The sequence below is a fragment of the Neofelis nebulosa genome, chromosome 1 (genome assembly GCF_028018385.1).
Source record: "Neofelis nebulosa isolate mNeoNeb1 chromosome 1, mNeoNeb1.pri, whole genome shotgun sequence".
NCBI lineage: Eukaryota > Metazoa > Chordata > Mammalia > Carnivora > Felidae > Neofelis > Neofelis nebulosa.
In genome coordinates this window covers 125,449,040-125,476,317 of record NC_080782.1, presented here as the reverse complement: position 1 = coordinate 125,476,317, position 27,278 = coordinate 125,449,040, and the positions used below count along the sequence as shown (strand labels likewise).

At 40.2% G+C, this 27,278-nt stretch overlaps 1 protein-coding gene across 2 annotated transcripts; it reads right to left on the bottom strand.

The window, feature by feature from the left end:
* On the bottom strand, window positions 1–26,746 carry ETF1 (eukaryotic translation termination factor 1). Of its 2 annotated transcripts, XM_058715125.1 has the most exons (11): window positions 26,614–26,746; window positions 26,350–26,453; window positions 9,074–9,249; window positions 8,424–8,563; window positions 5,673–5,811; window positions 4,547–4,737; window positions 3,584–3,713; window positions 2,245–2,400; window positions 1,812–1,876; window positions 887–1,034; window positions 1–604 (listed from the first exon to the last, which is right to left on the bottom strand). In XM_058715125.1, exons 2-11 carry the CDS (start codon window positions 26,433–26,435, stop codon window positions 522–524), a joined length of 1,314 nt encoding a protein of 437 aa, XP_058571108.1. In that variant the 5' UTR covers window positions 26,436–26,453; window positions 26,614–26,746; the 3' UTR covers window positions 1–521. The 2 variants fall into 2 exon arrangements, with proteins under 2 accessions (XP_058571108.1, XP_058571194.1); XM_058715211.1 differs by lacking the exons at window positions 26,350–26,453; window positions 26,614–26,746 and adding an exon at window positions 26,223–26,339.
* Between the last annotated feature and the right edge of the window lie 532 nt (window positions 26,747–27,278).

The window sequence follows — 27,278 nt, the reverse complement described above, 5'->3', positions numbered from 1 at the left end:
TTCCAACATTTCACCGCATGTATTTCTTCTTATGCAGTCTAAGCTGAGAATGCCATGTAAATGGGTCACTGCGAAATGCAGCAATTTTTCTCCAATCAAAATAAGAAACAAACCAGTATGATCTCATTTCTATTAACTTTTGAAGGTTTACAGCAGTTAAAGTATTTTTGATTCTATGTATGAAGGTTAAAAAAATCATTTTTTTTTTTTTTTCATAAAATACAAGAGCAACCAATTTCACCATCGAGTAAAAGTAAAAACTGGGATTCTTTTTTAAATTAGTCCAAAGTGGCATTTTAGGAACTTAGTTGTAGGCTGCTGCACTGACACCATGACAAACCAAAGTGTAGGGTTGGGTCTGGTTTTGTTTCGGTTTTCTTTTCAATATCCAATGCTCATGGATTAAGTTCTGGAAATGTTCCAATTGTAAGGCAGGGATCTGTTTGGATTCCACCACGGGTATGCTCCTTGGGTTGGATGCTGGAGGGTGAGGCACATTTTGCCGGACCCATGTCGACTACCTAGTAGTCATCAAGGTCAAAAAATTCATCATCTCCTCCTTGGTATTCCATTCCCTGGAAATCTACTCGGTACCGCAAGATACCTGGGAAAGCAAATCAAAGAGTAAATCACCAGTGTTCCTGGGATGGGGAGGGTTCACTTCAATAAGGAAAGTCCGATTCCCTTGTAGAATTACAGAAAACAAAGAGATGATGATAAAAAATACAGTTCCAACCAAGGAACCTGCAACCATGTGCTGCCTCAACTTCCTGCCTCTGCCTCGTTGGATGAGCACACTTCATCTCATAGCTTGATTTTGGGATAGCCAGGAAAGCTTTGGCCTGAGACCCTGGCCGTAAGTTTAGTTTTCTTATTTGCTACTTACCTCCAATTCCACCAAATCCTTTCACAAACTGGGATCCTTCTTGTGACTTATCTGTGACGATTTCCAACGTTGCTCCAAATTTTTTATAGTTGTTAGCAAACCATTCCAGCAGGGGCATGCTTTCGATCAGCTCATGTTCTTGTCCTGTCTGCAAGGGTGACCATGAAGATACAGAAAAAATGGGATTAGGATGTAATCAAGACTTAGCCACCCTAGCTCCCGGACCCACGATCATTCTCATTCTCTCTCCTTATTAAGTGGGTGTGCCATGCTCTATGTGAATTCTGGTTTCTAATGACATAATTCTAATAGCACAGAAGTTCTATTTCAAATAACATTCCTCCTCAGGCTCTGGCTCAATGATAAAATGTCAACACACACTTAGCAGTTTTTCAACTTCTGGTTCCTGTTGTTGTCTCTAAAGTCAGGCTGTTGTAAAGTGTCTCCAGGCTGCACTCATTTAACAGCCCAGAAGAGACAAGCCAAATTTACTTTTTAGAGCAACCTTGTGAAAAACAAAGTCATTCAACTCAGAATTTGAGGAACTTTAAGTGATCTGTGCTGGCCAGGTGACACTTTTGTGGTGATGCATATAGACCAAAGCTGCAGAAGCTGTTTCAGTACAAAAGCTTATAAAGTGAGTGAAGAAAGTAGCACAGGATTCACAATGCAGAAGAGGCACTAGTCAATCAAATCTTCCTCTTTACTATTTCAAGAATGAGAATATTTAACTACTTCATGGCACGGTCTCCTTCCTTGGAATCAGACAGGCATGTAGCATATAAGACGTGACCACCTCCCGTTGCCCCCCACTGCCAAGAGTATGAAGTCTGGTATCTCAAAGCTGATACTCTACTTTGCCAATGCCCTAACATAGATTTCCTTTCCTTGCATTTATTACCAAACTAGGAAAACAATCACATACCTCTTTGTCTGTGAAATGAGATTTATCCTTCTCTTGTTCTGGAGTTAGATAGAGAATTTTCTCCTCTGTAGTATTGGGGGAAAAAGTATGTTAACCTAGCTCTTATACACTAGCAGATTTAAGTCCCATTAAGTCAGGTTAGATGAAAGGGCTTCTGAATTCATTCTTTCAACCTTCTTTTTATAAGCAATATTAGTCAGCATGCACTTAATGTCTACTAGGTATACTGCTCCTACCGTAAGTAAACACCAAACATACTCAAGATACAGTTCTTGTCCTCAGGAAATTTAACAGTCTTAAGCAGACATTTATCAGTTCAAGCAAAACAGTTTACGCAGACAGAAGCCACCTCTCCCAAATTTCCACCCCAGGTTTCCAGAACACAGAGGTCACCAACAAACCATAATCTTATTTAACTTTCTAATTCTCATACCTTCTGTGCCTTGGCAATGAAGAACATATCTCATTATATCCAGATTTTCATAGACTATTAGAATCTCTACAGCTCCCATTTCTAAAGCCTTTAGTGTATCTTCAACTCCAAAACAGTACTTGCCCGTGTCCTGACTGATTTCATCGAAGTATCGTCCTGTGATGAGGGATAGGTGAGGAAGCACATATATTAAGTTTCCTTTGTAGAAATAGACTTTCTAGCTCAAAATCCAAGAGACAGTGGTGGCTGGGTGGCTCAGTCAGTTGCACATCCTACTCTAGGTTTTGGCTCAGGTCATAATCTCATGGTCTGTGAGATTACCCTGCATCAGGCTCCATTCTGACAGCGTGGAGCCTGCTTTGATATTCTCTCTCTCTCTGCCCCTCCTCGGCTTGCGCACACATGCACTCTCTCAAAATAAATAATAAAAAAATAAACTTAAAAAAACCCAAGAGAGAGAAAATAACAACTTTAAAATAAGAGCCAAAAGCTGTGAAAAGTCCTACCACTCTAGTTGAGGCTCTAGAAATTGACTCAAGAGTTAATAGCGGGGCCAAATACACAACCACTTGGAAAAATGTGTGCTCCATAAATCAGAAACAAAGCCAAATAATGGCCAGTTTTTTTTTTTTTTTTAATTTTTTTTTTCAACGTTTTTTATTTATTTTTGGGACAGAGAGAGACAGAGCATGAACGGGGGAGGGGCAGAGAGAGAGAGGGAGACACAGAATCGGAAACAGGCTCCAGGCTCCGAGCCGTCAGCCCAGAGCCTGACGCGGGGCTCGAACTCACGGACCGCGAGATCGTGACCTGGCTGAAGTCGGACGCTTAACCGACTGCGCCACCCAGGCGCCCCAGTTTTTTTTTTTTTTTTAAGGTTTGTTTATTTTTGAGAGAGAGCACAAGCAGGGTAGGGGCAGAGAGAGGAGAGGAGAGAGAATCCCAAGCAGGCTCCACGCTGTCAGCACAAAACCAAGCGGAGAACTCAGGAAACGTAAGAATAAGACCCAAGCCAATGCTTAACCGACTCAGCCACCCAGGTGCCCCAATGGCCAGATTAATCTTTAATTTGGTCTCTATTCACCACTGCATTATAAAAGATAATATGTGAAAACTGAAGTTTGGTTCCTATTGCCAAAGGGTAAAAAGAGTGGAAATACAAGCACACTTACTAGAACTCAAGAATAAAGGAAGATTAATGACTCCACTGAGGAAGATTTTAATACAAACGTTCAATCTTCCTCTTACCGTTTTGGCATTTTGTTACATATATATAATCACACACAAACATACATACAAATACATTTCACATAATAAGTAAGTTGCATTTCACTGATACCTATTAATTTCTTCTCTTGAATGAATTTCACGTTGGAGAGGACTTCAGTAGATAGCTCGATAGCTTGGTTGAACCCATTTTCACCACCATAGGATATATCAACTAATTTTAAAACTTTTGACTGCAACCTCTGACATACACACATTTAAAAAAAAAAAAAAAAAAAAAAAAGCATCATTAGTACTTAAAAACTCCTTGACCAAGACACACTTCTTCTTAATGGGTCTTTAACCACTTCTAACTAAAGTCTAAAGAGGGAGAATACAGGGAAAGAGCCCAGTATGTTCATGAGCAGGTCTCAGTGAGCAACACTGTAAAGTGTAACTTCCCCAGCCAGTCATATCACACATTTGATTAGATTTGACAACTCATTAATCACCAACAAGACTAAGTTCCTTGTTAAGGAAACAGGATATTGGTTCCTGCCATATAAAGTGGTTGAATACAACACCACTTCTTTGGTTGAGACTTCTACCATATAATGCTACTCCCTCTCAAGAGCACTTTGAAATGTGTTATGCCTGAGTCCATGTCATAGACCAAAAGATTTTTTTGGATTAAATGCTTTAGGCTAATCAGCTCTATCATATTACTGGGAGTTTCACTGCTTTATTTACCTCCAGAAATAAATCAGAAGAAGACCAGAAAAACCCCTACTTTCTCTGAAATCACATTCCATTTTGAGGCTAATTATAGCAATTCACTAAACCAGAAGCTGCCACCAGACCATAATGATTCTATCTAAAAATGGTTGGTTTTCAAAGAGAAAAAAGACCCAGAAAAACGTGGAGGAATGTTTCTTAATAAAAACCTGTCAACTTGTTTTTAAACATGAAATTCTGTCAACTTGTTTTTAAACATGAAATCTATCACTTGAAAACCAAAAAGATGTGCATGTCCCAGTGCTCAGAGGACCCACTACTCTCACCTAGCAACTTAACAGAGCATCTACTTCTCACTTACCTGATCAAACATATCAGATTGACTTAGTTCAGTTTTAAAGTCAGCTGATCCAGCTAAAACAAGACCAGCCACATTCACTTTGTCCCCAGAAATAAAGAGCTGTACAGCAGTCTCAGCTACTTTCCGAACATAGTTATGTCGCTTTTCCATTCTTAAACGAGCAAAACGCAAGGCTGACTGACCTCCTCTACCTTTGACACAAAATGTGGGAAAAAATGGGTAATTAGTAAGAAGTACAAAATAACTTGCTAATTAAAAACGAATCATGCCATTATCTAACACAACGACAGAGAAAAATTACTATTTATTTTAAATGATTGTTTGGCACAAACTGATACACATTTTCAGAATAAATACCAATTATCTTATCAAAAGAAGAATCATAAGCACCAATAAGTCATGTGTCATTTCATGATGCCTCTCATCTGGAGTTATTCCCTTTATGTAGTTGACCACCCCTTAAAAAAATATTTTATTTGTTAAAGTAATCTCTACCCCCAGTGTGCAGCTTGACTGAAATCACAACCCCAAGATCAAGAGTTGCACGCTCTACCAACTGAGCCAGCCAGGTGCCCGTACAGTTGACCCTTAAGAAAAACACAGTATATTTCTGTAAATGTATTTTCTCTCTGATGATTTTCTCATTAACATTTTTTCCCCTAACTTAAAGAATACAGTACAAAATATAATTAACATACAAAACATGTGTTAGTCAATTGTTTATGTTAATGGTAAAGACTTCCAACAATAGGTTATCAGTAGGTAAGTTTTTGAGAAGTCAAAAATTATATGTGTGTTTGGTGGGGGTGGGGGGCGAAAGTGCGTGCCTGGGTGGCTCAGTCAGTTCATCTGACTCACTCCTGATTTTAGCTCAGGTCACAATCTCACAGTTCAGGAGAGTAAGCCCTGCCAACAGGCTCTGCACTGGGTATGGAGACTGCTTGGGATTCTGTCTCTCCTCTCAAAACAAGTAAATAAATAAACTTAAAAAAAAAAAAAAAGTTTTATGTGGGTTTTCAACTGTGCACAGAGGTTGGGACCCATATGTGTTGTTCAGGGGTCAACTGTACTATTTGTTTCCTTTTTGCTAGACACAAAATGGGCTCATGTTCTCCTCCTGTGTTACCATGTTTCTTTGGGAGATCCACAGTGAATTTGTGTAGGACTTCTCTTGTGTTTCCTTGGAGTGTGCCAAAAAGTGCACCACTACCATCTATTACAATGAAGCCAAACTTGCTGTCATCCGAAAGTAGTGCTGTAAGAGCCTGAAAAGCAAACATAAGTTATCACACAATAAATAAATCCCAAAGCTTTGTTAGGCAAGACAAAATCCAAAAGGATGTACATACAAGCCCTTTCACCCCATCCAGAATGGTAGGAGTACTTAAAGTCATTTTATGGAATGATTTAGACTATAGCTATAAATATGTAACCCATACGGTCAATTTTGAAACAGATGCAGGGAAAAACACCAACAATAATGATAGAAAAGCCCTTCAACAAACCTGACCTGGACACATGAATAGAAAACCAAGAGAGGTATAGGGTTCAGATTAATTCTATCCTTGATTTGATTTAGACTGATGGCAATCCATGGAACATAATGTTCAAATGAAAAGTCCAAACTCTAAAACAACAACAGTACAAAAAGCTAACCTCCATCAGGTCACTTTCTGTATTATCCCATCATTAGCAGGCAGTATTCATTATAGCAAATAAGGGTATCTTGTAAATCAACTCTAGAGAAGGAGTCCATGAGGAGAAAACCCAGAAAGTCTACAAAAAGATCTAGATTTGAAATGTTTCATTTAACATATATGTCTTGAACACCCTTAATGGTATCAGGATCTAAAACTCAATTTTATTAAAAAAAATTTTTTTTAATGTTTATTTTTGAGAGAGACGTGAGTGGGGGGGGGGGAGGGAGAGGAGGCGGGGAGAGAGAGAGACACACACAGAGACAGACAGACAGACACACACACACACACACACACACACAGAATCTGAAGCAGGTTCCAGGCTCCGAGCTGGCAGCACAGAGCCCGACATGGGGCTCAAACTCAGAAATCGGTGAGATCATGACCTGAGCTGAAGTTGGCCACTTAATGGATTGAGCCACCTAAAACTCAATTTTAGGCACCCCCTAAAACTCAATTTTATTTTAAAGGTATTATATAGCTAATGATTTGGAGTTTTTCTGGGGGACAATTCCCCTTCTAGGTTAGCTTATAATTATATCCCATAGTTCTGTCCCCACAAAGAACAAATATTTAAATAGTCCTGGAACTCATATAGATGGGTCAAGAGTTTTCATGATGGAATGTGCACACCTGGTAGATGACTAGTTCCTAGGTGCCAGGCTTCTTTGGAGTTAAGAAATACCCTTTCCATTTTAACTAAGGAAGAAAATATTTCCTTTAAGAATTGACCAGAAAGCAGATTAATCATTAGTAATCAATCTTTAATCATACCATATCTGAAAATTAGCATTAAGACATGAATGTTGTGCCATTATGTCACAATCTCTTAGGTGGCTTCATTAGTTTAGGTTTTCAATAATTCTGCTCATCAGGGAATACTTATCCCTCTTAAGAATGTATAATTGTCCTGATGAAGCGACATAAATTGTGTTGTACAGCATGTCACATTCACATCTAGTTATCAACATATCAGCTGAAGCCAAAATAAACAAAGCTAGCAAGATTAAACAGTACCTGGAAGGGTTAAGGTTTAGAAATACCAATGAAGCTAGCTTAATAAAAGCTAGATAACACAAGTAACAGGTACTACTTAAATTAAGACTTGAAATCTGCTTTCATGAAACTAGATACAGGTAAGTGGGACATGGTAGCTAAGAGCCTTCCCAATGAAGCTTTTGCCAAAAAGAGGCTTGCAAGATAGCCCAGAGAACAGTCTCAATCATCTATGCAACGAACCAAGATCCAACTGGAATTGGACTTCCTGTCAAGTTAGCAGAAATCATCCATTGTAAACTGTGTCGACAAATGTCAGTTCTAATTCCACTGTAGAGGTTTTTCCCTAGGTTGATGAAAAGCAAAAGACTGAACTAGGAGCCAGCTGTGAATTCCTGATTGTTCTACTGTTGACTGATTTAGGTCACTCTAATGAGGTTTCCTTTCCACCCTTGAATTTTATCTTATGGCATCTCTGTCACTCAAAAGTTTCATGGGGAAATAAAAGCTCTTACAGTCCTAAAGGTTTTATAATTTGTGAACTGAAAACTAAGGATGCAAGAAATATAGGCAAGTATCATGGGTATACAGGGAGAGATGGAGAGATAGGCAATTATTTCTTCACCTCTAACCAGTTCTCCAAACCCAGTTTAGCACTTTCTTCAAACATAATGATGGTCATTCAGTGTGTCACAATTAATGTATAATTTTTTTTTTTTTTTAAATAGCCAGCCATGTGGTACAATGACTTAGAAAACAGTCTAGCAATTCCTCAAAAGGTTCAGCAGTTACCATTTAACCCAGCAATTTCATTCTTAAGTATATATACTGCCCTCCCATGAAAACGTATGGTCACACATATGGTACATGTATGTTCAGAGCACTATTATTCCTAATATTCCTGATGAACAGATAAATCAAATATAGCAAATATGATCTGGTAATAAAAAAGGATGAAGTACTGATGCTAAGTGAAAGAAACAAGTCACAAAAATCCACCCATTGTATGAAATGCCCAGCATAAGTGAAATCTAGAGAGACAGACAAAATCAACGGTAGCCTAGAGGTGAGAGATCTTGGGGAGGCGGGGGTACGGATGGGGGGTGGGGGGGAGGATGGTAATGACTGCTAATGGATATAGGGTTTCTTTCTGGGATGATGAAAATACTGTTTGAACTTCTTACCTCTGTATGGAATTTGTTGTCACACAAATACAATGACGTATTAATTGGTTTGAAAGGTTCAAAGTCAATGTTGACTTTCTTTTCCTTTCCTTCTTCTGTTACAATGGTACCACAGTAAACAACCAGGCCATTTGGAGGTACTGCAAAAAACACACAATTTCTCTACTTAAATCTATAGCTAATTTTCCTCAATTAATAGAAAATGTTCCTAGTTCTGTCCCTACTCCTTTATTATTTTTAAAGATTTATTAAGTAATCTCTACAACCAATGGAGGGCTTGAGGCTACAACCCTGAAATCAAGAGTCACATGCTCTAATGACTGAGCCAGCCAGGTGCCCCGTGTCCCTGGTTCCTTTAAGTCATAATTTAAATAAAGCAGAAATATCTGTAAATCTCTCCGGCAGAATTCTCTCCCTAATTTTAAAAATACTTGAGATGTTTAAAAAAGGAGGATTTACACTTTTAAGTAACTACTACTTTGCTTTAAAGGAAAAAAAAGGGGAGAGAGGGTAAGTTCCAAGGCCAAAGGTAAATTGCTGATGGCTATCTGAAAAAGATACAATAGTGACCAAAAGCATCATGGCAGGATCAAAGTGGAAAATATAACCAAAACACAATAGAGGAGGAAAATGATCAAATTCTAGATTACCTTTGTTATAAAGTTTGAGTCTTTGTTGTACAGATGTAATGGCTCCCAGGACTGAAAGGCGGTTTACTCGTGACTTAATGTTAGATGCAGTTCCAAACTCATCTGCTAACATTTTTGCCACTCGTGAAATCTGGTCTTTGGGAGGAATGATCAATGATATCATGCTTGTGCCATTGCTGTGAAAGAAAGAGTAACATCAGAGGTTCAAGTACCACATAAGTCAAGAGTTTAAATTCATGCTTATCATTAGTAAGGGGAGCTAATGAAATCCCCTTAAAATAGAAATATATCATTCTCAGTGATTAGGAAGATAGGGACTATTCCAGTGTAATCAAAGTATGCCCAGAATTAGGAAAAGTGATCAGAATGTGATAGGTACTCAATTATTTGAATCAATTTTAGCTAGCCAAAAGAAAAAGTAGTAAGGCACTTTAAAGGATGCTTGGGAAACACCTCATTCTTCAAGGGCAAAGAGAGAAGCTTTCATAAGGGGGTGATAATAGGCTGGAATCTGACAGTGAGTCCATGGTAGAAGCTTGGAATCTGGTGGTTCTTCAGTGGGAGAAGCCACCACAGGATGATACAAGTCTTTACAAAGTGTAGATGAAATAACTGAATATCATAGTGTCTCTCCTTTTCTTTAAATTCCAGGCTCACCATGAAAATTTAAAATCACTAGTTTAGCATCCTTAGGAACTAAACTAGTTCCTAATAGGAACAGCAGAATCTTGGAATTCAAACAAATATCCCAATTAGGAAATCATACATCTACTCTATGTGTTTCTCTAAACGTATTTTACATATTTATCACTTTTTAAAAAAAATTCATTTTGACACTGTGTGGAGGGGGGGCGGGGGGGGGGAGAGAGAGAGAGAGAGAGGGAGGGAGGGAGGGAGAGGGAATCTGAAGCAGGCTCCTTGCTGTCAGCACACAGCCCAACGTGGGGCTCAATCCCACCAACTGTGAGATCATGACCTAAGCCAAGATCAAGAGCCGCTTACTGAACCACCCAGGCACCCCCATATTAATCATTTTTCAATCTAAGACACACACACCCCATATATGAGAAATTGGCCAATTCAGGGTGCTCAAACAAATCCCAGCTTCTAAAATTCAAAACCAGGACCAAACTCTGAACTATGAAGGACACTACTATCAAAGCCTTGCCACGTGGGAGGTCCCTTTCGAGCAGCCACCAACTTCGGTATAACCTCAGTATTGATGCCAAAACCTTTTTTAGCTACATTCTCCAGACATTTATTAACAAGATCTCATTTCAATATTTCTACTTCTACTTGAAGCAAACACAAAACTACATTATCAAAACAAATGAACTCATCACTAATCATCAGGGTAATGCAAATCAACACACAAAAACACTTCACACCCATTAAAATAGTTACCATCAAAAAACAAAATAACAAGTGTTGGCAAAGACATGGAGATATTGGAACCCTATGTCTTGCTGGGTGATGTTAAATCACACAGCCATTATGAATAGCAGCATGGCAGTCGTTCACATGAACACAGAATTACCACATCATCTAGCATTGCCACTTCTGGGTATATACTCCAAAGAGTGAAACTGGGAACCAGATACTTAGGCACTAAATGCTTACAGCAGCAATGTTCACAACAGCCAAAAGATGGCTAGAATTCCTACGTCCATCTATCCATTTGATGGATCAATAGTAACACAAAAAAGTGGTACATATATAGATACAGTGAAATATTATTCAGCCTTAAAGGGAATTCTGACACATGCTACAATCTGTATGAGCCTTGAACAATTTATGCTAAGAGAAATAAGCCATATACAAAAGGACACATACTGTATGATTCCACTTACATGAGGTATCTAAAAGTAGTCAAATTAACAGACAAAAAGAACAGTGGGTTGCTGTGAATGGGGGGAAGGGGAAATAGGGTGTTTTGTTGTTTAGCATGGTTTCAGTTTTCTAAGATAAAGAGAGTTCTGAAGACTGGTTGCGTAACACTGTGAACGTATTTTTAACACTATTAACTGCATAAATAAATTGGCCAAGATGGTTAAATTTTATGTTGTGTGTACTCTGCCACAATACAAAAGCTAAAAGTTCATTTACGATAACACAAAAATTTAAAACACACATTCTCTTTAAATTAGCAGTTCTTGGGGCACTCTACAATAAAATGTAGAGAAAACCTTTATCCACAGGTATCTGAAATTTTAAAATGTCTGGGAAAATATCTTCATATAGTAAAATTAATCCCGCAAATTTGTTTTTTCCCAGTATTAATGTTGGAAAGGGACCTCATTTACATAAGACCTTGCCCTTTTAAAGTTTTCTAAGTGGTAAATCCCTCAGTTCCCTTGCAATACAAGTTTTCTCTATAAGCAGACAAGCTGCCTATCTAGCCCTTCCAACTATCAAAATAGTTATTCAGATTATCAGCTTATTTTCTAACTTTGAAACTGGCACTGTTTCTGTTGGGGTTTCTTTTTTTTTTTTTTTTTTTTTTTTTTTAATTTTTGGGACAGACAGAGACAGAGCATGAACGGGGGAGGGGCAGAGAGAGAGGGAGACACAGAATCGGAAACAGGCTCCAGGCTCCGAGCCATCAGCCCAGAGCCTGACGCGGGGCTCGAACTCACGGACCGCGAGATCGTGACCTGGCTGAAGTCGGACGCTTAACCGACTGCGCCACCCAGGCGCCCCATCTGTTGGGGTTTCTATTTAAAACCCAGAAGATCAGTTCATAACCTTTGCGATACTTTCCTCAATGAACTACAAGTTGATCAATGACAAATGACAGTACCTGGTAAAGTATGGTGTGTGCTCTGCTGCCACCCCTTGGGCAGGGGAACAAGTATTCTAGCCAAACCAGAGAAGCAAGCAAATTTATGAGGAGCAGCTTTACTTGGCATCACAAACACAATCAAAATGATCATAAAACAAAACTGCTTCCGGACAATCCTTTGCTCATGCACACACAAATACACATTAAGTCAGATGTATCACTCTCTAAAATGTTTTTCATTTTAATGTTCACAATACAACTACATAAAAGGAATTTTTCTAAACCAGGAGAAGGTGCCCAGAAATAAAAAATTCTACATAAAATTCTACCTGTGGCCATGTTCCAGTTTCTGAACTAGATGGAAAAAGAATTCCCAAATGAAACAAATGGGTATCTTCAATTACAAAAAAAGAAAAATGCTCTTTACCGTCAGTGAGTTCGTTGGATCCTATTTTTAAGCAACCAACTGTAACAAACTGCTTTTCTTCCAGTAATTTATCTTTCTAGGTTTCTAAAAAGGAAATTTCCTAAGAACCTTTCAGATAAGTCTTTACAGAGTTATGTCAAATACTATAGGCTAAGGGAGAGAAGACTTTGCTTTCATAGGGACTGGAAACATTAGACACGTAAATTTAACTTCAAACATGGTCTCTACTGTACTTGCCATTTACCTGTCTCTAAACAGGGGCTGTCAATTTATGCACAATAGGAAAATGTACAAAATGGGGAAAAAAGAAGATATATATGAGAAGTTTTAATATGGACTTTACTAGCTTGTGCTTATTCTCAGATTAACAATTCTCAAAAGAACGTATTTCTCTATCCCACGGGCTCTTGGAATCTTTAGGGATCAAAGGAGTTATTTCTCAAAAGGGCTCAGTTTTTAAAAGCTGACGTGCTCTGATTTACAGAGTAGTTTCCTAGGAGATGGAACCAGCAAAGAGGCAATCAGTAGGGAATGGAAAGAGAAGGGGCTCCAAGGATAGCAGGGGTGAAGGCTCAGCTCAGGAAGTCAACAGGCACCAGACCCCAAAGGATGGAAAATTTAAGGCTAAAGAGGATGTTGGGACAAATTCACTGAGTGAACCCAAAATGCCTGAAGGAAATCCTTAAAGCAAGATAATCATGCAGAGGACAAAGCAATGACCTTAAGATAAGCAGCTATTTACTTTCCACTGCAGATAGGTTAAGAAGATAAGTATTCATTAAGCAACTTTGCTGTTATAGCACCAGAGTTGGACAACCAACCTTACACTTAACAACCATGTAACATTCTACAGGACAAAGTAATGAAGAAACCGGAGAACATTATCTTGCCATACGTTTCCACTTAAGTAATTCAGAAATGTAGCTTGCAAAAAAAAAAAAAAAAATTTCTTTACGTCTCTCTCTCCTATGTGAGGGGGAGCACCTTAAATTTTTGAATTCATCTTTATTAAAAGGATGGCCTCTATTTTAAAATTTAAAGGCTACTTGATAATATCTGAATTTTTTTTTTATGTTGGGTTTAACAGAAGCATATTTAAGTTTTACCAGGAAAGTTTCCAAACAAAATAACCGCTCATTTACCCCCAAGGCAAGCCACTCAAGGTCGCTAGACCAGTTTGTGTAAACACAAAAATAAAATCAAGGAAGTTGAATTTTCCTTTCCTTTTTTTCTTTCAGAAACACAGAACAGGGGAGGGGCAGAAAGAGAGGGAGAGAGAATCCCAAGTAGGCTCTGCACAGTCAGCGTGGGTTCAAATCAAACCGGGTTCAAATCAAACTTGAGAACTGTGAAATCATGACCTAAGCCAAAATCATGAGTTGTACACTCAAATGACTGAGCCATCCAGGCTCCCCAAGGAAGCTGAATTATTTCAAAGTAACCCGAACAACCCACAGGGAAGAACAAGAAGTAAAACTCTCACCAAGGAGTTGCTGGCTACATATACAAACTACTACCTTTTTAAATTTAAGAGTTTTCATGTACTGGTCTGCTTTGCCACTATATCCTTTTTCAAAAATCAAAAGGCTCTCATTTAAGAGTTAGTGAATTATAAGGTACAGCAATGATTCACATGCAGGTTGTAAAAACTGGGCAAAGCAAGACAGACAATACACAACAATGTGCCACATAGGGCTTCGAGGGGCTTCTGCTCTTAGATTCCTTCTTGTTCTCACCATTTTAGGGGCATTTTCCCTTATCAAAGAAGAGTTCATCAATGTTTTCAGAGACTAACTTCTGAGAAGTAAAATATTTGGGAGACAGAAGGAAGTAGTAGTTGTAAATAGACTAAATGCAGACAGTAAATCAAACTAGACAAAACTCAGGAAGGAAGAGAATTTAAATAAAGAGCTGACAGCTTTTCCTTCCTTCAGTCTCAAATAGATGGTTGAAGGAAAAGTTTCTCTCCCTAAGATGAGAGGTTATGATAGTGCCACCAGTTATCCATCCAAGGTTTCGTGAATCCTGAGCACTATTAACACAGAGACATTTATAAGGTTACCTGAAGTACCAGAACTAAAATATATTTCAGGAAGAAAATGCAAGGTAATCAGAACAAGCCTGGACTATGGGATGTGTGTAAGTTTAGGTCTCAGAATTCCAGCCTTTGGATTCAAGGTACCTTCTGATGAATGACACGCAGAGAAAATCTAGGCACTCTTTCACTTGTAAAGAGCTTATTAAGATTCATCAATAATGCTCAAGAACATTTTAGAAAGGTAACTGGAAAAAGAAAAAACCTCATAGTTCAGTGACCTATTTGCATGAGAACCCTGAATCTCTGGAAAATTTTCTAAAGGAGCAAAACAAATGCCCAGCAACAAAATTTCCCCTTCCTCCACCTTGATTCCATCACTCCCCCAATAGGGACAGTGACGGTGGTGGTGACTGTGATTAAGAGGGAGTCTCAATTTTCAGAATGACTGATTTCAACAGAATCAGCCTCACTTCTGATGTGTAATTAGGGCTGAGAATCACTGGTTTGGCTAGCTTTCTGCGTCTGCAAGAAGGATCTCTTGGCCAGCTGAACTCAATTCCATGACCTCATCCACACCTAAAGAAGATTAACTCACAGAACCCACCTGCAGGAGGTAAGATGCTGTCATTTACCCTTCCTGGCAGCAATACAACCACAATGAATTGTCCAACTTTTCCCAGATAGAACACAAATGTCCTGCTACCCCTCTCCTCACTCTTACGTAATGGAACTACTTTCAGGCTAGGAACCAGAACACTTTAGAGACTGCCTATAATACTTTGTAATTACGATTTAGAGTATGTGCTCACCAAGGAGCTTTCATCTCAATGTTTGATGGAGTCGTGCCTAGGATATGGATGCCCAAGGATTCCCACCATCCCCTTTTCAAGCTCGAAAAACTCAACTTAAATCTCAGTCAAATCATTTCTGATAATTGCCAAGCTAGCCACATTATATGGATCACCAGCTGAAAAATCATTGAGTTCCTCTCCAATTTCTATTGCCTTTGTCTGTATTTCTTATTCACCATGGGGTTTCTATTTTTCTTTTACCAAACATACAAAACCAAGTTTAAACGTTGAGACTACAGCAGTCTTTCTGATATGGGTTTAATATGGGAACAGAGTAGGAGGTTGGTTAGGAGCACAGATTATTTTTGAAGATTTTTTATTTTTAAGTACTCTTTACATCCAATGTGGGGCTTGAACCCATGATCCTGAGATCAAGAATCAACATGCTTTTCCAAATGAGACAGCCAGGTGCCCCAGGAGCACAGACTGGACCTCAGTTTCTACTTTCTTCCCAAGGTCATGAGGGTTCTGTAATACAGGTGAAGTACCTAGCATGGATAGCAGATAGTAAGTGCTCATTGAAACGTAACCAGATGGAACTGTAGCTCCATGTACTCTACCCCTCTGCTCTTTAGTAGTATAATCAGAAAGAATTAACATGATAGCACAGTTGGGGGGGGGGGGTATTTCAGATGGTGGTTTAAGTTTTATTTGAATCTGATTAAGTCCAGAGATAAAAGCTGACTTTGTGGTAGGGCAATTACCATTCTTAGATTACAGGATTTATCAAATCTTCCAACAGAAAAGAACCAAACCAAAAATGCAGTTCAAATTAATATAGCTAGAGCAGTAGAAGCAATTTTGTATAAAGAAAAGCAGAAATCCTTTCCCCTCTAACACTTTAAATAATTTTATTATACAAAAGCTTAAGTAGCTTTATCCTACAGCTGTGGCATGGTTCACGTTATTTTGATATAACCCAGAGTTAGCCACTACTTCTGTCTAGTTGTCAGTCACTTCAAAGATCTAACCCCATTTTCTCTTCCATCAAGTATCAAATAGTAAGATAACATGTTGCTTACACTAGGTCTATAGAAGCTTCTTAAGGGCACAAATCATTTTAGCACATGAATCTGATGAATAAACGGTTAATTCTTAACATCAGAAAAAGGATCCTCTATATTTGGTCTCCTCTAGGCAAACACCAGAGATTTATTCTAAACTACCATTTAAAACTTTGCTAGTCTTTGGAGAGGAACCAACATTTGCCTAGAAATGACTAAGTGTCCCAGCTTTCGCTTCGTTAAAAAACCCAAATCACGGGGCGCCTGGGTGGCGCAGTCGGTTAAGCGTCCGACTTCAGCCAGGTCACGATCTCGCGGTCCGTGAGTTCGAGCCCCGCGTCAGGCTCTGGGCTGATGGCTCGGAGCCTGGAGCCTGTTTCCGATTCTGTGTCTCCCTCTCTCTCTGCCCCTCCCCCGTTCATGCTCTGTCTCTCTCTGTCCCAAAAATAAAAAATAAATTAAAAAAAAAACAAAAAACAAAAAAAACCCAAATCACTCCATTAGTCTTTAAACATAACAAAACCAATACTTCCAAAGTGTCTTCTTTTGCTTAATTTTGTTCATCCTGAACTTGATGCCCTGGCCCCTCATCATCTATGAGGAAGATTGGAGGTGGATGGGCCTGCCTTTTATAAAGAGCTCAGAGAATACCAAACTAGGAGGGAGGATTCTATTACTGTTCAAAAGACTAAACAGAATTACCAGAAATTGGTTTATGCAATTGACCTTAGGGTCAGAAGCCATTACCAGATGGGACAAAGTCCAAGATCTGAATATACTGAGACATTAAAGCAGCTTCTACAGAGAAAAGAATAACTCACATGTCCCAAAAATTTCCAGCAGAAAGCTTACAAAGGTTCATTTTAGTATTTTACCCTCAAAAGCACTACAATTACTTAGTTACCCAAAACAAAAATGTATGTATCTGATGCCTTTTTATACAATTACAGGCATTCGTTTGGTCTTAAAAAGAAAAATTTTAACAACTTCACAAAGTTAACCTAGTGGAATATTCCACCAGGGAGCAGCAGAAGCTGGAAAATTTCTCTAGTAGTCTCACATCAAGGCAAAGCCTACAGGTATCAGTCACAACCAGCATTAGGCACCAGTGTTCTACAAGGAATCCTAGAAATGAGATAGTTCACCTGATGTTTCTTTACCACCACTATAAGTACTTTTCACATAAAACAAAAGCCACTGCCTTCTTGTTACTGTTCTAATACACAAAATGAAATTCTGCGGAAGGATTTAAACCCAAGTTACTTCCCTCACCAGAGATGCTCATTAAGAGTAAATATGTTTGGTACTCAAGTTCTTCCTTGGGTAGATTTGCAAATAGCATGTCTGTTTTACTTTTATCTTTGCTCCTGGGTCTCAGCACACCTGCTCCCTCTAGTGAAATGCAAATCTCCTTGGACAAGAGTCCTCCTTTCAGAAGGGAATGGGAGATGTTTCTACTTAGCAAAGAAATACCAATCAAAGAGGAAGGCAGCGTGGTATAATAGGATCACAGGCTTTGAAATCAGGAAAGTAGGAACAGAAAATCCAGCACTGCCCCTCACCAGGGTGGGGCGTGATGTTAGGCAAGCTACTTAATCACTCTTTATTTCAATTTTTTCATCCGTGAAATGGCAATAGTTTCCTCACAGAATTGCTGTGAGGAGTCAAAATGTAGGCTATTCACCTCATCTTTAGAAAACTGTTTTATTAAAACACATCTCAGCCACGAACCTCTAACCCTGTCTTTCCTGAGGATTCTCTTTGCTTAAATGGAGTCATTAAGCCCAGAAGATGCCAGAAAATAGGAGCCAAGAAAGGAAGAAAATTTTTTAGTAAAATCTAAAAACACCCAGAGGTATTAAGGAATTAATGTTTGGGGATCAGCACTTTTCATTACTTGCAAATGAAAGTTTATTTAGGTTGAAAGGCAAACTGTTGGGACTGTCTTAAGCTTTGTCATGCCAACTTTACGAACAAGGCACACATGCACAAATGCTCTGTGCTATTTCAATACCCTGACAGCTCACCATCAACCAACACAAAGCTCTTGGATCTAATTTTAGACTAACTGGCTTTCAATCAAAAATGAATTTCAATTACAATTTCAAAGCCACAGCAGTTACAGCTTCACTCCATCAATGTATCAAAGATACTTTATCAGCCAAATACTACTGCCCAAGGTAACATTCTATGACAGTACCTGCCTTGCCTAGGAAATCCGCCTGAGTAGTTATACAACTTTTGGTTTCTGATAATGTCCAACACCTCATTCTAGACCCTAATCATCATCTTACAGCACACCCCTCTTCAACATGTACTGTGTTATTCTGTACTTACTAACATGGGTCTGGAAATGGTTCATATAATCAATTCAGGGTTGTGTGTCAGACCATGTCCTCACTGCATTACACATTTCTTTCAAAATGTCCAGTGTCCAACCTACAGATATTCAAGTTTGTAAGCTAACTGGTTAGTAGTAAAAATGCATTTGTAGGCTTCAATTTTTATATATCTAGAACTCTGGATGTGGGTTTGGAGAAATATCTGATTTAGAGGGCCACAAATGCGGCAGGGAAAAAAATCTTTTGTTTTGACTAAGAACATTCTTCTCGGGGCGCCTGGATGGCGCAGTCGGTTAAGCGTCCGACTTCAGCCAGGTCACGATCTCACCGTCCGTGAGTTCGAGCCCCGCGTCAGGCTCTGGGGCTCTGATGGCTCGGAGCCTGGAGCCTGTTTCCGATTCTGTGTCTCCCTCTCTCTCTGCCCCTCCCCCGTTCATGCTCTGTCTCTCTCTGTCCCCAAAAAATAAATAAAAAACGTTGAAAAAAAAAAAAATTTTTAAAAAAAAGAACATTCTTCTCAAGGAGACCTTAGAGCATCAAATGAAAATGTGAAAACAGAAGAGCACAGGCACAATATCCCCAAGTTAATCTGCATGACAAGAGGTAGTTTTCAGGCATCTGAAGACAGCAAGTCCTCTGAACTGGATAGGAAGGATGGGGACAAAAGACAAAGCATATAGTGGATGTAAACTTCATGTTTGAAAACTGCTGTTAATTACATACAAATTAAGCAGACTGAAAGAGCTGTATTAAAGCATAGTAAACACGGTCAATGTATAACATGTAAGAATCAAATCTGTTTTCATCTTTGTATCTGTAAGAGAATAATGAAATTATGGCTTGTAAAAACTCAATTATGTTTTGGGGGAGGTGAGAAGAAAGCAAAAAATTATTTCTCTTAATTTTCATTCACTGATATTGAGAGAAAGAAAAGGTATCTGTTCAGAAAGTGACAAAAATAAGAAACAAGGAAGTTTCCCTTTTTTTTTTTAAATTTTTAATGTTTATTTACTTTTGAGAGAGAGTGAGTGAGCAAGCGAGCGCAAGCTGGGGAGGGGCAGAGAGAGAGGGAGAGAATCCAAAGCAAGCTCCAGGCTCTGAGCTGTCAGCACAGAGCCCAACCCGGGGCTTGAACTCAGACTGCAAGATCATGACCTGAGCTGAAGCTGGATGCTTAACCAACAGAGCTACCCAGGCACCCTGGGAAGTCTCCATTCTTAATACAAAGCAGGCAAAGGTTTAAAGTGTGTCCAGTGGCATTAGATAGAGCTGTTATCAAAGGAAACTTCATGCTCTTTGGGTAAAGTGCCCACAAGAAACCTAATTTCCAACCTGCTGGAAAGAAGGGCCTCAAAGCCCTCTCTCTAATCCCTCTCCCCCTCATTAAGGTAACAGATTGCTGAGGGGCACCTGGGTGACTCAGTGGGTTGAGCAGCTGCTTTGGCTCAGGTCATGATTTCGTGCTTTGTGGGTTTGAGCCCCACATCAGGCTCTGTGTGGCTAGCTTAGAACCTAGAGCCTGCTTTGGATTCTGTGTCGTCCTCTCTTTCTGTCACTCCCTTGTTCGTGCACTCTCTTGCCTCAAAAATAAATGTTAAAAAAAAAAAAGATAACAGGCTGCTGAAGAATTAATAGACACCTATAGAATGTATCCTACAAAAAGGTTCTATTCTGAGATCCATAGAGAACACGCCAGACTCTGAAGAAATTTCTGCTGTTCTAATTCTTAGTTTCAGCAGTGGGTCTAGGGAAAAGAGGCAAATTTTTCCTTCGGACTCTTCAAATAGGATGTAAGACCATTCAGCTCTGCTCCCAAACTTATTTTAAGTTTTCTCACAAGAGAACATCCGGCACAAGGGACCACACTGAGCACACCCTCAAACTCCAAGTTTTTAAGAAAAAGAGCCCTCTGATAAAAGGTTCCAACTGGTCTGTGTGTATGGGGGTGGGGGGGGGGGAGACACCTATAATCCACACTGCATTTGGCCTTAAAAGTTACTCTAATTAGACACTTGTGCTTACCTAGGAGTGTGTCCACAGTAAGCCTTCCCTTCCTGGAAAGATAAGTATATCTGCTACTACAATGAGAAGTCTGTCAAGGATTGAAATTCAAAGACAGTAATTGTTCATTAGGTTCACAGTGCATAAAACATCATTTCTGAATCAACAGCTGTTAGAACTAGTTCTGAGTTGAGGCAGGCAACCAATGACACTCAGGAGTGCATGAAGGCTACCACACCCTATCAAATATCTTCTCTTCCCTTTTTTCTCTTCTCATGGCTCAGACCTGTTGGTGGCATTTGTATCCTGACCTCTTAGTAAGAGGCTAAGACCTCTGTCTGTAGTTGTAATTTAGTCTACGTTCATCTCTTCTCAAGAAATTAAAAACATTCTAATTTTTGTTTTTTGTTTTTTTTTTTACCTAAGTAAAAATAAAAGTATCTAAAATTCATGGCTTTGAGAACATTACACATGTCATTTAGGTGAATGTTCTATTAACCAATTGGGGAAGATATTCAAACACATTTAATATACTTTACTCGATTCAAATCATATTCATAGCCTGTCCAAATTATTTGTCTACAAGGTTAAAAAAAAACCTATTCAACAATCTCACAAAATTACTTTTAATCCAACATAATGTGAAGAATTTTATAGAGATTAAAAAAAGCGTTATATGGTATATATAATATACCAACATAATGTGAAGAATTTTATACAGATTTATTAAAAAAAGGATTATATGGTATAAGAAATGTATGTGGTTTTCATCCACAGCTTTTGACAAAGATTCTGAAACCCTTAGAATTTCCTAGGTTATGGAAGGTTTTTGTTACTCATAAGGAGTCTCTAAAGAGCACACCAGACTTATTAATGAAGTGACTAAGGGTGGGTCTCAGAATGGGGTGGGGGTCACCAGAAAGGCCAGGTAACTACCTGAGGGTTAGAACTTTCAGCTCCATCCAAAGACCTCTGGGTAAGGTTTGGTGCATGGAAGGAGGGACAATCTGCAGATTAAGTTTTATAACGTCTTGAACAAGATTTAGTGAACTTCTGGGTTGGTTAACCTAGGATGTATGCCCCAGTTCCACAGGGACAGAAGCTCCTATACTCAGATGCTTCTGGACCTAACCCTAAGTACTCCTCATTTGTATCTTTTATAATATATCAGTAAATCTAAGTAGAGTATTTCCCTAAGTTCTGTGGGCCATTCTAGCAAATCATTAAGCGCCCAATTTAAAGCCTGTAGGTCAGAAGTAGGGGAAGCCCAGACTTACCACAAATGGGGGCAGTCTTATGGGACTGAACACTTTACCTTAGGGGATCAGATGATAAGTTTATGTAATACTAGAATTAAACTGTAGGACACTCAGCTGTTATCCTCTAAGACTGGAAAAATGCTTGGTGTGGGACCCTCTTCCCAATTTGGTTTCAGAACTATTTAAGAGTAGAGCAGAAAAGAAGCTATATTTTGGGAAAGAAAAGACAGTGATGTATATAGCCAAATTATTTCTATTTTCTTCAAAGTCAAAATATCTACAAGTTGTTTTTTTTTTTTTTTTAATTTTTTTTTTTTCAACATTTTTTATTTTTTATTTTTGGGACAGAGAGAGACAGAGCATGAACGGGGGAGGGGCAGAGAGAGAGGGAGACACAGAATCGGAAACAGGCTCCAGGCTCCGAGCCATCAGCCCAGAGACTGACGCGGGGCTCGAACTCACGGACCGCGAGATCGTGACCTGGCTGAAGTCGGACGCTTAACCGACTGCGCCACCCAGGCGCCCCATACAAGTTGTTTTTTAATTAAACAGGAAAATTTAAAAATGCCAAAGACCACTACAGAAGACCTAAATAAAGTTTACAAACTGTGCAGATCTTCAAACAAGGGTTTTTTGAGCCTTCATTATTTCTGACATTTACAAGCTTCCCTCATCAAAATAAGGGAAAAAAGTATTCTGACACCTACAGATGCAATTTAGCCCAAACTAACCTTGTCTCTCACATGTACCATTGTCCTTGGCTAGAACAGGCTCTGGCAATGATTTTATTACCTGAAAACTATAAAGCTTCCATCCTTATTTCTGGAGCTATTTCTTGACGGTTCAAAAAAACATTAGCAGGAAAAAAACAACCCACCCCCCCCAAAATTTCCCACCTACCTTTTATGTAACATTATATTCCACTTGCTTTAGTTCCTTACCCAGAATACCCACAACCACAGTTCCATTCACATGGCTCTATTTCCAGTTTTGGCTTACATACACATTTGTCCCCATTAAGCCAACAACAGAGAATCATAAACCAGGAAGAACTTCCACTAACATTAAGTGGGACTACGTATACCAAAAAAAGTGGCATATTATTTAACACACACACAGAAACTAACATTCAACTAAACTTACATGATACTAAATAGGTCTGTTTCAGCTAACTTAAATTTAAGTTATATGACTAATACTTCTTTCAATTCAGAAAATTAAGTACACTGTGGGCTACAAAAAGACTTCTGGCCAAGTTCCCTGTGTTAGTCATTTTGGCTCTTATAAATGCTCTTCCACAGATATGACAATATTAAAAGGCTGTTATAGCTTAGATTCCAATTTGAGTCAATCCAGCCTTATATTTTTTGAAAACATTTAATATACCCACTGCACTCTGTTACACACTAGTTCAAGCCCTGGGCTCTGCTACACTTCAGATACCAAGTTATTTAACCTCTCGGCCCCCATTGCCTTGGCTATCAAATGGTGTCAACACTTTCTGCCAGGATTAATGAAGTAGCGTACTGCTTAACCGTGTCTAGAACATACTAACTACTCCATAAAGTATGTGCTTAGAAACTTCACTCTGTTCAGATGTACTTAATTAGTGAGTCCATTTTGCAGCAGTTCCCTTTTAAAGCTAAATATGCGTAATATTATCGAAAGATAATCACAAATTGACTCAATTTCAAAATTACTCTTATCACACCATACTTTATAGCTGTTAAAAACAAACCAATCTGATTTTCATGCCCAGAATTCTACACTACTGGGAGGGGGAAAAATTTGTTTCAAAAACAATTCTATTATCCACCAGTAAATTTCACTGTCTAGTGCTAATAACCATGCTTGAACATTTTCAGTTTTCTCCTTAAATCCACAGGCTGCCCAACACCAGTACGTATAGATTCATTTGGTCATTCAGTTTGCCTTTAAATGTCATTACACTTCTTAAAATATCTTAGTGTTAAGAAAACATTTCTCACTGTACATACACTAAGATAATCTGAGTCAGACTTTAATACAGTTCAGCCATGAACATGAAATCTTGCTATTCCTGAAAAGAAATTGGTATGTACTGGGAAACTTATGAAGCAAGCTGAATACACTTGTTGACTCTTTACTAATACCCAGAAGTAGCCAAGATTTAAAATTTTCATGGGATCAAGATGCAATCAAATCCTGAATAAAAGCAAAGTAGGAAATGATTATCAACCACATAATTTGTTTAAAGGAAGACTACTCCCAGCTATTTGAGAAAGCTTTAATTCTGGTCTAAAATGTCCAAACTAACTTCATCACTAAAAAGTAGTCACTAAGAACCTCATTTTTTGGTGAGCTTTAAACTTTACTGAACTTTGCTAATCAAAGGGATAAAGCCTTTAAAAGCTGTAAAGAGGAGCTTAAAGGTTTCAAGTGGCTAGGTAACATGGCAAGGGACAAATGTAAGAATTAACTTCCTTCATCAAGCCGTAGAAAGAAATGCTATTACATGCAGCGTTTCATTATTTTTTTTTTCAACGTTTTTTTTTGTTTGTTTTATTTTTGGGACAGAGAGAGACAGAGCATGAACTGGGGAGGGGCAGAGAGAGAGGGAGACACAGAATCGGAAACAGGCTCCAGGCTCTGAGCCATCAGCCCAGAGCCTGACGCGGGGCTCGAACTCACGGACCGCGAGATCGTGACCTGGCTGAAGTCGGACGCTTAACCGACTGCGCCACCCAGGCGCCCCTGCAGTGTTTTATTTTTAATGTTACTACACTCAGACAATAAATTATAATCGTTAATTTATTTTAGACTTCCTAAGAGAATATAACGTATGCAGATTCTAATGTGTGAACCTGCCTCCAAATTAAAGTAGTAAGAGAACAAATCTACAGGTCATATCCAACTTTAAACACTGCATCAATGATGCATAAAAGCCATACTCAATTGAAAGTAACACAACAGAAGATCCCAGTGAAATGAAAGAACCTGGCTAGCTAATTCCTAGTAATGCATCAGACATAATGGGTCAGGACCTGTATTACCCCTCCTGTACTAATGTGCTCACACTTGGGGAATAATTATTCAATTTACCATATGGCACAGAACCATCTGGGTTCAAGTTCCTGTAAGATTATTATATAGGTCTGAGTATTTTATTAAGTTCAAAGAAACAAAATTAAATAAAAAATAAGCTGCCACCTTCAATTTCCATCAGGGAAAGAGTTAGCAAAAGCCCAAGTCACTGAACTGAGCCAAACTTTCAGAAGCTTCATTTCAAGCAGAAATGTCACTAACTTAGTAAGAACAAGACACAATGGCAAAACCAATTATCAACCCTAGGTCTTTGGTGTAACTGAGTACACCTTATTTCACATGGTAACAATTAAAAGCTTAATTAACCCTATCATTGTAAGCCAACCAATCAAAGACAAACCTGGACTGGAAACCAGAATGCACAATTCTTGTGCTGAAAACAAACCTTCAAAATGGCCTGGGGCAAGGCACTCTGCTATTCTAAGAATGCTCAAGCATACAAATATGTCATGTTCCAAATGCTTTTTTGGGCCACTTCCTGTAACCAAAAAGTTCCTACAACTGGGAAAAGAACAAAATAAAGTGAGAAAAAGGGGGGTACCTCTGACACAACTTCACCAAGTAATTCTTTGTTAACCTAAAAGGAGCATATATACCCAGTTTCAATATAACATTTCCATAGTGCACATCCACAAAATTTACAAAAGGAGACCCAAAGCCCATCTAATTCAGTTCTGAATTTCAACAAGCACTAGTACATCAGGAACCTCTATCCCTGAAAGTTCCAGAGAGAGGAGAAAAATGACCCTGTTAACAGTTCACATCAACTGCCCCATAATCCGGATTTCTCCTGGATATACAGACCCAGGCAACCAAAATGTCCCTTCTATCCGACCCCGCATATGTTGGCATTTTCAATTTATAGGCGGGTACTTTAACAGCTAAAACCAGGAAGCTCCGGGGGTAATTAGAGGACTTGGGGGAAGTCATCTGGGAAGAGCTGGAAGACCCAGAGTCAGAGGAAGTCAGAAAGAGGTTGTCCCTGACCACGTCTCCGTCCTGTCCCATCCAAACTTCACCCACTCGGGTCTCAGAAAAACAGGAGGGAGAGGCCATTTTAATAAGGTATGGCTGAGAAACATGAAGGAAGAAGAAAGGAAATCAGGGAAGAGCGTTCGGAAAGGAAGGAAGGCCGAGCCCTTTCTCCCCAAGTACCCGAGTAGGGGGGCAGCACCTGGAGTCGAACAGGGAAGTGTTGGATTCAAGTGCCTGGGAGAGATTCAATAGTAGCAATGACCTCTCACGTAAGGGGTTAAGTGGTCCGAGACCCGGGAGCGGGGCCCCTTATGCCCCGAAGCAGGGGAAGGATCCTTTCTCGGGCCAACCGCGCAGACCCTCGCCCCTGGGTCGGGGGCTACTACCCAGAGATCCGGAAGGCGGGAGTTGACTAGTGCCTGGTTCTCCTCATCCGGCCATGCGGCGCGGGGGCGGCCATCCTGAGGGGTCCGGGAACCAAGAGGGCACGGGGGGGCCGGACGCGGCGCTCACCCGCGGGCCGCCTCCAAGCTCTTGATGAGCTTCTTGATCTTCCAGATCTCCACGTTCCTATCGGCAGCACTGGGGTCGTCCGCCATCTTCTCGCCTCCTCCTCCCTAGAGCGGCCCGGCGGGGCCCGGAGACACCAAGACCACAGAGTTAGCGCCGCCGCTGGGGCAGAGCGGCCCCCTTCCTTGCCACCCCCGAGAGGCCCTCTTCTTCCTGCCCCGCGCAGCCCGCCGCGGCGGTCGCTGGCTTTTCCCTCCCTCGGCTTACCTAAGGGCCCAGTCCTGGGCGGCAGCGGCTGCTCCTCCCCGGCGGCGGCTCCGCGGCGGCGGCTCTGACGTAGAACACCGGCTCCCTCTCTCCAGGCAGCTGCATGTGTTGCAATCCGCTCACATGGGGCCTGTGACATCACTTCCTCCGCCAGAGGCTAAGTGGAAGTCGGCGGGCGGAAGGGAGGGGGCCGGTGCGGAAGAGGGGAAGCTCTGCGCGCGTCGCGACTTTCCATTGGCCCTCCGCGCCGCGGCCTACAATGAGTCCTCTGATTGGTCACGGCTGGGTTCGCGCTGCCTTGTGAGGTAGGTCCCGGGGCGGGGAAGTGGCGCCTTCCTTCCGGTCCCGCGAGCCGGGTGGAGGAAGCGGGCGGAAGCCGGTGATTCTCGCGAGGATTTACTCAGCTCCCGGCCAGCCTTGATTGGGGGTGTTTTTTAAAGGGCGAGGCGCAAGGGTCGTCGTCTTTTCAGTCCTTCCTTCGTGATTCTGGTGGGCGTCTGAAGGTCTGCGACGCGCGGCCAACCGCTCAGGCTGGGACGCACGACTTGAATTGCGTCTGAGAAGTCTGAAGGAAACAACTTAGGCTTCGTGGCTTCGTAGCTGACGAAGTGCTTCTGCCGACGTGCGTCACTGCTGCGCGGACTAGTGTTCAGGCTCCCAGCCCG

Excerpts from the sequence above, each read along its gene's own strand:
- ETF1 (XM_058715125.1), bottom strand. The coding sequence starts at position 26,435 with ATGGCGGACGACCCCAGTGCTGCCGATAGGAACGTGGAGATCTGGAAG. Across the intron at positions 5,812-8,423 it reads ACAACAAATTCCATACAGAG|GCTCTTACAGCACTACTTTC; the intron begins GTAAGAAGTTCA and ends TTTGCTTTTCAG. Across the intron at positions 605-886 it reads AGGATTTGGTGGAATTGGAG|GTATCTTGCGGTACCGAGTA; the intron begins GTAAGTAGCAAA and ends TTGCTTTCCCAG.